The following is a 14983-nucleotide window of genomic DNA, read 5'->3' as shown; positions in this document are numbered from 1 at the left end:
GTAGTTAAGATATATCGTGAATCCTACGAGGGACACTGGCCCACTACCAACACACTCCACCAGACCATTAAACCACCACTCCCTTAGAGCTGAGGCCCCACTCAGAGGGGAGTTTGGACAATTATCCCTTGATAGAATTTTTACCCTTAAGATGACAAAATTGAACCCACAAAATATGTGAAAAACATGATCTCAATTTCAAACATTATAACGAGGGCATACAACCTAATTACTCAGATTACATCCTGGATAGAGCCAAACAACCAAAATGACCACAAAGGTGTACAAAAACACACCCTACAGCAAAAGCAAAACACGCAAAAAGGCACCAATGTGGCATGATTCCTTTAACCACAAAGGGCACTTTGCAACGACCAAAGAGCCAACCAAATAGACAGGAAAACTTCTCCTCTACACACCAAATTGTGCGCATGCATTTGACTACAAAGGGTCATACTTGCCCTAGTTGATGTTGGCAAGGGGACAATTTCAAAGTAGGGCCAGAAGGAGGCAACGCTTCAACAAGAACGCAAACCAAACGTCACCCAAAACCCAACAACACAACAACAACCACTACAAACAACACAAATAGAAGGCAAAAGGACACAACAAAAATGAGAAAAAGACCACCAACCTAAAAGAGGCAAAAACCGACACAAAGTCCCAATGCAAAGCTCACACTACCCAGAATGTTCATGCTCCACGAAAGCAACCACTCCAACAGAATTAAGTGTCCCAGCGTCCTAAGAACACAAAATATGCCGAAAGCCACTAGCAAAACACAATTAATGACAAGGTAAAAGTAAAATGAGATGTTTTACCATCTCAAAATGCTCAATAATTATTGCATTCAAGGCGTATTAATTACTCTTACCTTTTAGATGAGGTTTCACCACATGTCAGCCTAAGGAACCCTAGAATTCGCTCCCATCATGTTGAGAAACACGAGGAGAGAGAAACCCACAGATCTCAAAGTTCAACTTCTTAATTTCATTCTTTCGAACCTGCCCCCATAAGGACAAGTGATGGAAATCCCTCACTACAAACCCGAAAAGGGAAAGAGAACAACTTCCTCATCGAGGGAAAAGAGTCAAGAGAGGCAACCAAAAAGCAAAAGGAGGGAACCCAACTTTAGGGACATATATGCAGATCATAACACCTTCCATTCATATGTATGTGTTTCAAGTTAAACTTCAATGACCAATTCTTGATGTTTCGAAGATCATTCTCACAAACTTCTAGTTTTTGTCTCCCAAAAAGTCGGTCAATTTTGATGCACTCAGAATTTTAAATTAATTCTCCGACATTATTTGACTTTTAGGAGATAAAATTATTTCCTCTAATTGAACTTGATCTATGAGATTGATAAAGCTTATTCAAGGGAAGATAACTTCATATCTCCACCCATTCATCTTCCACATGGTTCATAATAAGTTCAAAAGTTTAATGTCTTCACTTGAGTATAAATCTTGCTTCTCCTTGGAGCCAATCTTCAGATTTGAATTTGCACAATGGAGTCTCTTTAGCTATTTCATGTAGTCATCTTCTTCATTTTGTCTAATCTACAAGGCTCAAAGATTCAGCACTCTCTTGATCTTAAACGAATTGCAGTCTCTTTCTGCCTTTATTGGGGTCCAAGAGTTAATATCTTGAATTGGACCCAACTGCTTCAGAACACTGCCAACATTTACTCATGTATCGTATAAGACTGGTATTTGTCTAAATGAATATAGACATAAGCATATCTTATTTCATAAGAAGTCTACTACAGACAAGGAATGATCCACCAAGCATTAGAAAAATTTCCCTAACTGTGAGAAATCAACTTAATGTACGTGACAATTGCCAAGAAAAAATCAACTATTGACAATTACTAAGAACTGATTCCTAACAACTACAACAATCAAACAAGTAAATAATGCAGAGTTGGAAACAACATTTTCATTCAAGATGAGAAAGGTTATAATGGAAACTAAGATCATGGATGAAAGATGGGAATTGAAATTTCAAAAAACTCAAATAGACCACAACAATATATCTACCTACAAAATTATGTCAATCAAAGCGATCAACCATGATCAACCAAATTCATGAAAGACAAATATTTCCAGACCTGCATTGAAACATGACTGGGTTGACAGGATCCCACCGCTATAATCCATATGTGGCCAACAAAGCTTCACCTGTCACGGATACAAATAACAAGCAGTCCAACATCCTTAACGGATTTCCCAGTGAATATCAACATTTACATATATATAGAAAGGAGAGAAAACATAACTGTATTATGCTCGTTGCATATATTTCAGCAGATAGGCAATTCAGCTTAGCTCTACTAGCTGAGCTGTTATTATCATTGACGAATTGCATACAAGTATATTGATGATGGCAATCTTCAAATTCTCACATAAATTACAAAATATAACTACAAAATGATGACACGTAGATAAGATGATTGTGTGGCAAAGTCCATAAATTTATGATGTCCTCCAGCTTTTAATACAACGAGTGACTGAGATGAACTCATTCATAACACCTGGCCATCATGAACCTCAATGGTGGTCAACTTTGAAATGGACTACATTCCAGTAGCAGAATAAAATTTCCTGGAAATTTAATTCATTTCAGCTTCAAAGAAATTCAATTTCTGCCACTGCATTATGTCATCAGACATGATTTACCTCTTCACCATAGCATCTGGTTTTGAAATACAATGATTTGCATCACAGTGCAATCTCTAACATAAGGCTAAAACCAATTGACTGTGCCATCCATTTTCTTGAAAAATATGTCCATCCCCAGAGAAAGTATATGTCTTGAGCAGATGTCACCGTGCATCAACCATTCAAAAAAAATAGATCAGTCTAGCATACCATAAAAAATGCTTTAAACTTTACAAAGATAAAAACTCAGTAGCAATCACCAAAACACAAGTCCTGCATAAAAGCTACAGCTCAAATAACGTGACAAATAATTTCAAATCAATTAATTTTCAATAGAAAAAGGATGCCTAAAATATGTGCAAGTGGGACATTTGCCATAATCACCAAAAGAGGGCCTGTCTAATTTTATACAGCCTACAGCAGATCAGGCCAAACTTCTTGTTACAGAAAAGCCCAGGCACACAAAATATACTAGGTCAGAATCCTCATATTAATACTCTGGTAAACAGATTCAAAATTGTACATTGTATGGAGATCCTGAATCAATTGCAATCAAAAAGTGCAATTGCAAAACAGATTCTCAAATTTCCTAGATGATAGAGAACCGGTTACAAAGATAGCAGTCAGAACAAAGATCCTCGATCATATTGATATTCGGAACCTAACAATGGGTAAGTATGATATTTTGCAAAGCATTTACAAGAAAGGAATTGGTATATGTACAAGGACTAACAATGGATAAGAGGGAGTTATTAGTTTCACAGTTTGTGTTCATCAAGATTTTCCTAAGAAGATGATAGGTGGTGAACTTCTAGCTAACTGCCATATAACCCTTATGAAAAAGACTAGAATGGCTGTACCAAGCAGGCACGTTAATAAAGAAATACTATTGGAGCCTTTGGAGAAATTGCTTTTAAACTTAGAAAACCATTTGAAGATACCATGTGCCTTCTGTAAATCAACAGAAACATTGTCACCCTCCTCGGTGCGGTGGAGGGAAAGACCTCCTGTTACATCCACTGAGTTTTCTTTACCATCAAACACCATATCTTTTGGCATAGACTTCCCTCTCAACTTCAAGCCATACCAAGTAAAATTAAAGCCTGTGCGTTTAACACTTCCTTCACAACTGATGCCACTATCTTCCATACCAGTGCCAGAAGAACTAATAGCTTGGGCATTCATGGAGTTAAAACTTCCTACACTGTCAGATTCCTTACTGCCCTTCTTACAACTATTTTTAGCTCCAGGTTTCACTTCTGAAGCAGAATATCTCACACTTTCAGTTTCTTTTACCAATTTCATTTTGTTGGCACTTATAGACAAAATTTCAGAGCCTGTTTGAAGGTCAGTGGATGAAGTCCCATGAGAAACCAGTTTTACTCTTTTTACTGAACTATCACCAGAGTCATCCTGGTTGGGTACTTCTAAATTACAATCTGAGATTGCATCTACAAATTTCTCCACATATTCTGATTTATCTACCAATGTTTCTTCTCTTGTCACAGAAACAGATTTGTTATCTTGCTCTTGAGATGCTTCGCTGTTATCATGGATGTTTTTTTTCAGGAGTGCATCTGAGGCAAATGAGGATTGACCACAACCTGATATCTTCAGAGCATCCAATGCTACACTAAGAATAGATTCTTCTGATTCTGTAGCAGTTGAAGAATTTTCACTTCTCTCTACATACTCCTCAGTGGAAAGGCAAGATGCTAAAGCTTGAGCGCATTCTACTGTCGAGCTATAATCATTTGTAACTCCTTCAAAAGCCTTGGAAGAATGATAGACAAGACTGGATTCTGCATCACCTGCAACATATAAAACTATGTTAAGATCATCATTCTCCACTAATGTAACAAAAAAATTGACAAAGCGATTCTGCTCATTTACATCTCTGCGTTGTTCTACATCACAAAGATCTAGGCCTACCAAATACTACTAGTGAGGAAATAAAGACAGGTTAAAGATATAGCACTCAAGAAAGCTTTTATAGTATCAATCATACCTTCTTCATAAGAGTGTGTTTTCCTCGGCAAAGATGGTGGTGCAGGACATTCTATCAGTGTAACAGTCTGTACACAAAGTATCATGTACTTCATTGAGTTAGATATAAAAACAAAAAAAAAAGTGGTAAAATGGAATCTATCTTAAAAGAATTTCATATTTAAAGTATGTTTAAGCTCATGATGGCAAATATAAACTGTGGAACAAGAAGCATACAAACAAGCAAACAGAGTCCTTTCTAACTTCTTTAAGGAAAATCAAAATACCATTCATACAGCATGTTGAAGGTATCAGTTCTTGATAATTTACTTTGTAAAAGGAAGAGCTCACTTGGGCATCTAATCATCTATGTCATATATTATAAGGTAAAAAGTTGAGAATTATATATATCAAGTTTGATTATATATTTGTAATAGACAAAATGCTGTATATTACTCCATTAGTAATAAGGAAAGCATAAATCCCACCTCTGATTTATCAATGGTACAATCATGACATTCTGACTGGCAGTATCCAGAGAGCCCATTCTGTTTGTTCAAGTCTTCAGATTCATCAGTTTTGTATATCTGCAAACGAACTCTTCTTGAAGCAGTCCCCTGATTGGGTAATTGCTGTTCATGATCCTGCCATGGTGAAGAGCGAGTGCGCAACTGGAAATGAACACCATAATCTGGTATGCTATCATTTACCTCTCCAGAAAATGATCGATGATCATTTGATTCCTCATTAGACTGATCAAAATTACTCCAAAAACTGTCGATGAAAGACAAGTCTAAATTATCCTGTTCAGGATTAGAAATTACATCTCCATAACAGGGATTCATTAAGCCTCCAAAAGAGGTACAAGGATCAGGGTTAAAAATGTCCAGTAGCTGATTGAATTCCTCATCATCCATGTATTCCTGACTTGCAGATTCAGATGGCAATTCTTGAGTCCCCGGCTCCATGTTGTCCTGGAAAGTGATCAAACAAGAAAAGAACATGTTATAAACATATATACTCAATTTGTTAATTTAACTGAAACAGGCATGATATAGCAAACTTTTATTATACTTGAAATCAGAAAATGGAAAACGGCTTTAAAAGTTTAAAGTGGTTGCTTGTTTAGAAGGGTTCACACATTACATACATTTTTATTGACAGAAGTAAGATGAATATAATCTGGATTAGACCTTCCCTGCAAAGAATCCATTGACCCATCAAAGCCAGCATTGTCATCAATCTTATTGTCTATAACCTCAGATGACGTTTCTGATCGCAAGCCCGAAGTGGCCTGTGTGTCATCTTCTTGTTGAAGAGGTGAGGACCTTTCTTCTGACTCTTCACCTGCTATGTTCACATTAGTAGGAGAAAAATTGCAACCAAAGTCCTCAGTTGCCCCATATTGCTCTCCATTCTTTATGCCTTGTTTGGGCTTTTTAAATACTCGACATACCACATAAAGTTCCTGCAAAAGTAAACCTGATTATTTAGACATTTGCAAATAGCTATCCAGAAAAATTGGCTTTCAAGCAATCTTGATTTTTAAAATATTATCAGCAATGGAAGAATCTGAGATTTAGTCTAATATTTCTCAAATATTTTATATGAACTATGAATGCCAAATGCTTACAGCTCAAGAGCCAAATGGAAGGATAATCACTAGACACATCTCAAAGATATTAGTTTTCAAGTCCCAAAAATGTAGATCAAGATTAAAAAATGCGAACATTGTTAATTCCATTTGGCAACCATAAAAGTCGGAATATCATCTCTCCTAACATATAATTCAAACTTAACTTATTTGACAGAATGTATGTGTCAACTGAATTTTTAACAAAGGAATCGACTCTCTTTGTTTGGCACCCTTCCTTTTATCAATTGCTTTTCTGCAGGATAGATACTTTGGGCATGAAGACTGTACAGAGAAAGAAGTTGGCATGGACATGAAAGAATAACATGGAACAGGCAACAAATGTACTGCTGCTGGTCTTAAACACATCCAACATTCTTTAAAAATATGTAGACTCCTTTATTTTCCATGTTGTCATCTTGGCAGGTGAGCATAATTAAATTTTCTCAAAAAGAAATCAAATCCTAGAAATATCAGTGGGAATATGCATTGTAATTTGTTTGTGCTGCTTTAAATTCCTTTTTCTTTATAAATTGACTGATGTGAGTAAAGAAATCCAAATCATACAAATGTCGGTGGTGCTACTCATTATGATTTGTTTGTGATACTTAAATGAATTCCTTTTTCTTTCTTATGTGACTGTTTTTAGCAGAGAAGTCCAAATCATAAAAATTTTGCTCATGCTATTCATTATAATTTGTTTGTGCTGCTTAAAGGAATTCCTTTTTCTTTCTAAAGCAACCGACACTAGGAGAGAAATTATACTGTTGCTTAAAAGAGTTATTTTTCTTTCAAAAATGGCTTGATGTTAGTAACCTTGACTCTTCAAGTGGAATATAAGCACAAGGCATCTTACTTTAATAGCTTAATTCAAAAAACTAAGTCACTCGGTTACCATATATTAAAATTACAATAGTATGTATGAACCAAAAATGGGTTTATGGAAAATGGTGCAGACGGATCTCGCAAATGCACATATCCAGTTTCCTTCATGCTAATGTTAGATTAAAGAAAACTGTACGCGTAAATTTATTCCTTTATAATATTTCATTTTCTATATACATGATTCATAAATGGAATATAAGCCACTCATTAGACCAAATACATAAATATATTGTTGTTTGGTAGTTGGAACTAAAATAAAAGTTTGTATTCATCCTCATCTTTTATCTGTATCATTTCATTAAATTTCAACTAAACGGTGCAAGTTTCCCCAAGTTTCTTTGGGGACATGTTCCCCTCACAGGTAAGTTTGTCTAGAATATGTCCCCTGCTGGGAATGTCTTCTATGGTTCTCAAATGCCAAAACAATTGTGGTGATATGTAAAATAAATGGCTAAATTCAACTCCCCCATATGTGACAGAAAAAATAAAAACGAGAAAAGACTATTTTTGCACCTCCAAGCAAGGTGTAATCTGTTCCTAAAAAAAATCAGATGATGAAGAATTCGCAAAAAGTAAACAAGAACAATTGAATGGATACCTTTAAGTGAGGAGCTGCAATGCACTGTGTTTCATCTAGGCGATATTCATGCATCAGCCAATCCGTTCTTTGTCCATTTGGAGCACGGCCTTTGTAGAAGACTAAAGTCTTCTTCATTCCAATCTTGTCGGATTGAGAGGTCACTTTCCGATCCTTTCCTGTTGCTTTCCAGTAACCTTTTTCAGTAGCTCTATTTGAGCGTGACCCGTTGGGATATTTCTTGTCACGAGGGCTAAAGAAAAACCATTCTAGATCTTTAGTAGTAGGCAAGATAGACTTATCTGCAAAAGTTGAAGATTTTAAATTTAGTTGTAGATAATGAGGCTTTTGAACTTCTCAAACAAAAATGAAAAGAGCACTCAACAAAGCCTGGCAAAACAATTACCTGGCTCAGCTCTTCAACAACTACATGGAACATACAGATGACAAAAGAACAATACTCTTAACAAAGGCTAAAGCTATTTTGAAAAATAAACACCACATGCAATAAATGGATTACAAAAGGAAAGATAGGCTTCCTTGTCAGTAAATTAATAGGAGAAAAAGAACTGCACACTGCAGACATTACCATCTACATTAATCTGTGATAATTAAGAACCAACAATCAATCCTAAGTCGGAGGGGGAAAAAATTACAGAATCCCTAACAAACTGTATTGTACACTCAAAGATACACAGAGAAGCAAAACTGATTCCTTTAACACAAACCACCTTTTAGAAACCAGAAAAACTGAATAGACATTGCTCAAATTACCAACCAAAACTACTCAACAAATAAAATGACAACTCTAATCAGCAACTTAGAGAGAATATTCATATCACTATTTAGTATTTTACCTGAAGATAAATAATGTTTGCATAACTTTTATAAACCCTGATTTTTTTGTCCACTAATATGAAACCTGAAATCTTAAAAAACTAGCCAATAAAGGATTCACAAGAGCCAATTGCATTCAAATTAAATTCAACAATATGAAAACTCAAAATTTAACATCTCTGTAAATTATATTTTAGTTTAACTCTGGATATTGACAACAAAATGATATGATTTTATAAGAGCTTCGAGTAACATACATCTTAACATTTTTGAATTTCAAACTTGCATCCAATTCACTAAAAAGTCGAGGTGAATGTTTTATATCTAGCTGTTTGGAGTTTCAGAATACTGAAAGATCCATAAAATAAAGTCATCATTGAAGATAACAACAGAGGCATGCACCTTCACTGTTAGCACAATGAATTGGATTCAACTATTTCAAAAAGACAAAAGTACAATACTAAATAAATAAAAAACAATAGAAGAAATGCATTTATCATAGACAGTTAAGCTTCTTTGAATCTTCATTGATGATTCAAAAGAGTTTTCACTTGTTCTCTATCGTTCACAATATTTAGTTTCTCAACCTCTCACCATTTCTAAGCTTCTTGTAATTATATGGTTATGTTTTTATCCAAAAGGCTAAGGCAATGATCCAAATAATTTCAGACATATACTCTAATTATCTTTTAATTGAACATGTTGGCATTCAAACAATGATGCATGAGCCAACCGGGGCATCAAAAAATTTGCCCTAAAGTTGTCCTAAAATGTTGTTTAAATTTAAATTTCTGATTCAAAATTTGCCATAACTATTTTAAAAACAATACAACTGTAAGGGGAAACTAATTCCCCATTATGATCTACATACACATATCTGGCCTGATGTGACTAGTTTGAGAATTAATAGCATTTTGATTCTACATGCATATCCTTGTGTAAGGACATGTTATAGTGTGAACTGAGCAAAACAACATAATACATACAAACTTGATAGTGTGATGATACAAAAATAGTAACAACAATCCCTAAAAACACTAGCACAATATTTTAAATCTTCAGAAGCAGGAACTTTGGCAGGCAGCTGACAAGATAATATCATTCTTCAGTGAAGGCCACTTCTGAAGAAGTTTCACACAATTTGAACAGTAATTTCAACTTGTTTCTTTTTAATTAAAAATTTACCATTTCTTACTATTTCTTTTATTTTATTCTGGCATTGGGTTACTGCTAACATCTTGATCCCAGATGTTTCTAATTAAAGGTCACTTTCCTATTTGTTGTGTATCTCTAGTTTAAAAACATCAATATGTATAGAGATTGATAAGTAGGATATAATTTTCACAGCCAGTCAAATTGTAAATATTACTATCAAGATTTCACTGTGTAGTGTTTGAGTCAAACTCATTGACCCATATTTCATGAGTAGTGGTTTACACAAGCTCATCTCTCACAACAATGAATAGAACACTTAGCACTCATTGGATCTAGGCTGAGTTACCCCATTCTCTACTGGACCTAGGAATTCCAAGTTCAATCCTCTCAAAAGTCTGGTCCTTGTCAGATTCTCTCAAAAGTCTGCCACAGAGACCAAATTTTGCTAGGAATTCTCTTAGAGGAACCTTGACAGAACTTAGACGACTTTTGGGCAACTCTGGTTTCCAACATTGAAACCGGACAAAATTTTGAAGAATTTGGTCGGAAAACATCCTTTTATTTACTTTTTTAAAAAGTTTTTAATGCCAAACTAGACTCAAGAACAGGATTAAACTCAAATTACTAATCATATTTAATTTGAAAGCTTGAAAAGAATCAGAATGTATAGAAGTGCCACACATCTATTATGGAATGTATGTAATACAGGCTAAGATGAATAGAGAAGTATGGATTGAACAAAATCTAAAGAGATCTTTACTGTGGTTAAATCTAGATCCAAAGCCTGCTTTCTTGGCTTTATCCAGTCTGATCCAAAGCTGCTTTCTTTGAATCATACAGCATGATAAAAGATGTGTGGAGCATACAATATGGAAACTATCACAATCTTGGCCTTAAAGGGGCCTATAGCAATACTTTTTGTGCTTCTGATTTGCTACAGCAGAATGGCGACAATTTGCTTGATAGTTTTTTATGATATTTGATCAAGATGGCTGATCATTAATGTTGACATTATTCTTTTTGAACTGCCCTGTTGATACGGTGGTGTGCTTTGTTATGTTGCTTTAATATTAGCATAGCGGTGTATGAACTTGTTTGCTGCTGCAGATATGTTCACAGACATTTTTAAAAACATATATTCATATATAGACGAACCCAAAAAGAATCTGAACCCAACCCAAAAAAATTGAACAAATTTCAAAACTGAATCTTGAACCCTAATACAAACTGGCAACTTAGGATCTAGGTGATGCTCATAGAGGGGAGAACCAGGACTTCCCGGGAGGTCAACAGCTCAGTATTACTCCCGCTTGAGCACGCTTAACTATGGAGTTTTCTCTATTGGTTAAACCCACTCTGCTTGCAACCCCATTTGCAAAACCTTCACCAAGTGCTGTGCCTTATTTACCATTTAGTAGAAAGCCCCTTAAGCTCATCAATTGATAAGTGGGAGATATTTTTGACACAAGTCAAATTGTGATACTACTATCAGAACTTAACTGTGTAGTTTTTGAGTCAAACTTATTGCCCCATGTTTCATGATGTTTGCTGCTGCAGATATGTTCACAGACATTTTTAAAAACATATATTCATATATAGACGAACCCAAAAAGAATCTGAACCCAACCCAAAAAAATTGAACGAATTTCAAAACTGAATCTTGAACCCTAATACAAACCAGCAACTTAGGATCTAGGTGATGCTCATAGAGGGGAGAACCAGGACTTCCCGGGAGGTCAACAGCTCAGTATTACTCCCGCATGAGCACGCTTAACTATGGAGTTTTCTCTATTGGTTAAACCCACTCTGCTTGCAACCCCATTTGCAAAACCTTCACCAAGTGCTGTGCCTTATTTACCATTTAGTAGAAAGCCCCTTAAGCTCATCAATTGATAAGTGGGAGATATTTTTCACACAAGTCAAATTGTGATACTACTATCAGAACTTAACTGTGTAGTTTTTGAGTCAAACTTATTGCCCAGTCAAATTGTGATACTACTATCAGAACTTAATTGTGTAGTTTTTGAGTCAAACTTATTGCCCCATGTTTCATGAGCAGTGGTTTACACAAATCCATCTCTCATTACAATGAATAGAACACTTAGCACTCATTGGATCTAGGTGATGCACATAGAAGTGAAGCATCGGAGCTTCTCAGGAGGTCCCCATCCCTGTACTACTCCAGTTTGAGTGTGCTTAACTATGGAGTTTCCTCCATGGTTGAACCCACTCTGCTTTCGTTACCCAAATCCAATGACATTGTCATGAGAAATACATTTGTGTAAACGCATACTCACGAAACATGGGTCAATAAGTTTGAACGAAAAAATTACATATTTAAATCTTGATAGTAATGTCACAATGTATAGAGATTTCAATTTAAAATAATATGGAAAAAAAACTAATAATTAAGCTCCCCTCAGTAGTTGGCATCTAATTAACATAATATTATGTCACCCTTGCATGTGCCTTCAGCTAACTCCAAAATGACCATATATAGAGATTTGCCATTTGATTCATAACAAGCCAAAATAAGAGAAGAAACCCCCCTGTCAGTTGTTGGGATCTACTTACCATAACATTATGTGACCCTTACATGTGCCTTCAGCTCCCCTCCCAACGTGGCTATGTATAGAGATTTGGCATTTAAAATGAGTCTATGAGAAAAAACTAAAAACATAGCCCCATTTCTCTAACGAGTAAACTGCATGATTCTTCATAAATGGTACAGATTGCCTTTGTAATTTCTAGCCTCAGAAACCTTCATTCTGTGAGTAAAAGTTTCACTAATCCAGCCCAACCCACGAGATGTATAGCTTATAACTAACGACATGTTCCATAGTTAAAATGATATGTTTCCGCTAATAGATGTGGACCTCCACCTGAAAACTGCTATACAGAACCACTTCATATATGCACCCTACAAAATGGTGTCATGTATCCTATCAATCGCCAATATATGTTTACATCAACCATCAATCAACTATCTACATCATCTAACACAAATATAATATGCAATACATTGCCTGGTTGTATGACATAAGTTTAACACGTCTTCCAAGAAAAGTCCAATGAAAAACAGTGGCGAAGACCCTGCCTGTCTTCCCACCCTTGAATAGCATCACTAATATAGTTTGGGTTCAAGCATCTTCATCTTTCAATTGTCTTTCCCCAGGGGTGGGAGGCTCTAGATTGGGGTGGCCCGCCCAATTCTATAGGATGCATAACCACCATACTCGAAGAAACCAGGGACAAGGGCAGATCAAGGTGCAGATCCCCGTCACATGGATGGAGAGACCAAATGGACGGAAAAGATGATTACAGTCCAGCTGTGGGCAAGAAGACATCAACTCAGATGTGAAGCCAGCACTGGGCAACAACTTAGGAGAATTCAGTGGAGAGATTGAATCTGATTTTCACTTTTGGTGTGGCGAAAGCAGAATGGCACGGTCCTGGATGGCTGGATAAATTGAAAAACCTAGTTCATTGTCTCCTTAAGAGTTGGTTATATGCTCTATGCTACGGAAGAGAGCAAGAATTGATTTTATAGGCAGTCTTTGAAGAGAAAACATTGCAAAAAGAGAGTTAAAAAAGTAAACATCGCAAAATGAGTGTAAATTTCTATTAAATATAAGCAATAAAACATTCAGCGCCCAAAGGAAGCTGCAGCGTTACCGACTAGACCTTGTTACTGTCCAATCAGAGCTAAAGTAATCTTTCTGCACATAATTCACCTTGTTGCTGAGCAATCAAACAGCTAACGTAATATTGCTGCTCAGAGTTCATTTTTTGATGACTTAGAGCTTTACATCAGCTCGTGTACGTTAGTAAAATCATTTCACTTCTATCCATTAACGAAAGCTTTGACTACTACTGTTGTTTCGAAATTCCTACCAAATGACGGCAATTATTTCCGTCAACGTCCACTACCAAAACCCATTCTACCACAAATGATCCATATTAAACAACCAAACCCAATTTAAGATAAACAGCATGCATCGGAGACAAAATAATGGAAACAAAAACAAATCTAACAAAAAACATTCATGTCAAACGACTGCAAAGTTCTCCCTTAATACAACCCGCACTAACACCAGAACATGCTCCAAAGTGAACAAATCCGCGAAAACAACAATCCCCAGTCTATGAAAATAGCAGAACTCAAAGAAAACAACTTGAAAAACAAAACGGAACTACCAAAGGTTAAGTTCACGTCAAATGACGCCAATTTTCTACGTCAACAAAAATCTACAGTAACCACCAGAACTACTCCGGCATTAACGATTCTCAGAAACCAATCAAACCCAATTCGTAAAACCAGCTACACTTATGAAACCTCACTCGAAATCAGCATAAACATATCAGGAGAACCGGAAAAAAAAAGTTGCAAACTACCGAAAAAAAGGTAAAAGTTTCCAAATAATTACCGGGCAAATCCCAGGGCTCGCACTTGTAAAGATCGATCTCACGAATGACTTCGATCTCTGGACTCTTACCAGCCACCTTGTTCTTCAGATAATACCCCACAATTTCTTCATCACTAGGGTGAAATCGAAACCCTGGGGGCAACTTTGTTGCATCTGGTGCTTCTACTGCAGCCGCCATTGCCCAAATCCTTAGCAGCTCTCAACTTTTCCTCCTCCTCAGATTCTTCTGCTTCCCAGAGCAATCTATGTGTTTTTAACTTTTTCCAATCGATTCACAAACCCAACTTCAAAAATCAAATATTTTCTCTGCCCTAGAGGAGAATTTATTGAGAAAGGCAACAAGAGTGGGGTAGGGTCTGTGGGTACGTCAGAAATCCTACGTTGCAGAAGTGGTGGGATGACACGGTGGCAAACTGCGAGAGGAGGAGTTCGATCGTGGGGTCCGCGTACGCGGCTTTGTCTCGTCACTCTTTCACTGAAGACGTCCCACGTGGCACGCGCATTACACAGGAAGGGGCGGCGGCTTGTGGGCTACGATTTAGTCAAAGCGGGCCAAAAAGGAAAGAGATAAGAAAGGAGGAAAAACCATTCCTAGGAACTTTCCTTCAAATTTCTCACCCGTCCATCCATCTTTATCTTTGTTTTATCACTCTTTTAACCTTATAAAAAAGGAGCTTTAGGAGTTGATTTCTTTATTTTATTTTATTTTAAAAGAGGAACTTTATTGAAGGGGTTAAAATATTGAAGATATTTTTAGTTTGTGTGGTTTTGGATGATTGAGTTTAGTTTAAAATTAGGAATGTTAGGATAATTGATTGTT

At 36.2% G+C, this 14983-nt stretch overlaps 1 protein-coding gene across 2 annotated transcripts; it reads right to left on the bottom strand.

Moving 5' to 3' along the window:
• Positions 1-2227: 2227 nt before the first annotated feature.
• Positions 2228-14458, bottom strand: LOC149543910 (uncharacterized). 2 transcript variants are annotated; one of them, XM_089798554.1, is made up of 7 exons: positions 14164-14458; positions 7766-8046; positions 5800-6117; positions 5138-5623; positions 4672-4738; positions 3605-4474; positions 2228-2815 (listed from the first exon to the last, which is right to left on the bottom strand). In XM_089798554.1, exons 1-7 carry the CDS (start codon positions 14339-14341, stop codon positions 2724-2726), a joined length of 2292 nt encoding a protein of 763 aa, XP_089654680.1. In that variant the 5' UTR covers positions 14342-14458; the 3' UTR covers positions 2228-2723. The 2 variants fall into 2 exon arrangements, with proteins under 2 accessions (XP_089654680.1, XP_089654679.1); XM_089798553.1 differs by lacking the exon at positions 2228-2815 and having other exon boundaries at positions 3133-4474.
• Between the last annotated feature and the right edge of the window lie 525 nt (positions 14459-14983).

The sequence above is a fragment of the Cupressus sempervirens genome, chromosome 8, assembly GCF_028749045.1.
Source record: "Cupressus sempervirens isolate cs-2001-9-10 chromosome 8, ASM2874904v1, whole genome shotgun sequence".
NCBI classification, from domain to species: domain Eukaryota; kingdom Viridiplantae; phylum Streptophyta; class Pinopsida; order Cupressales; family Cupressaceae; genus Cupressus; species Cupressus sempervirens.
This window is presented reverse-complemented; position numbering and strand designations above follow the sequence as displayed.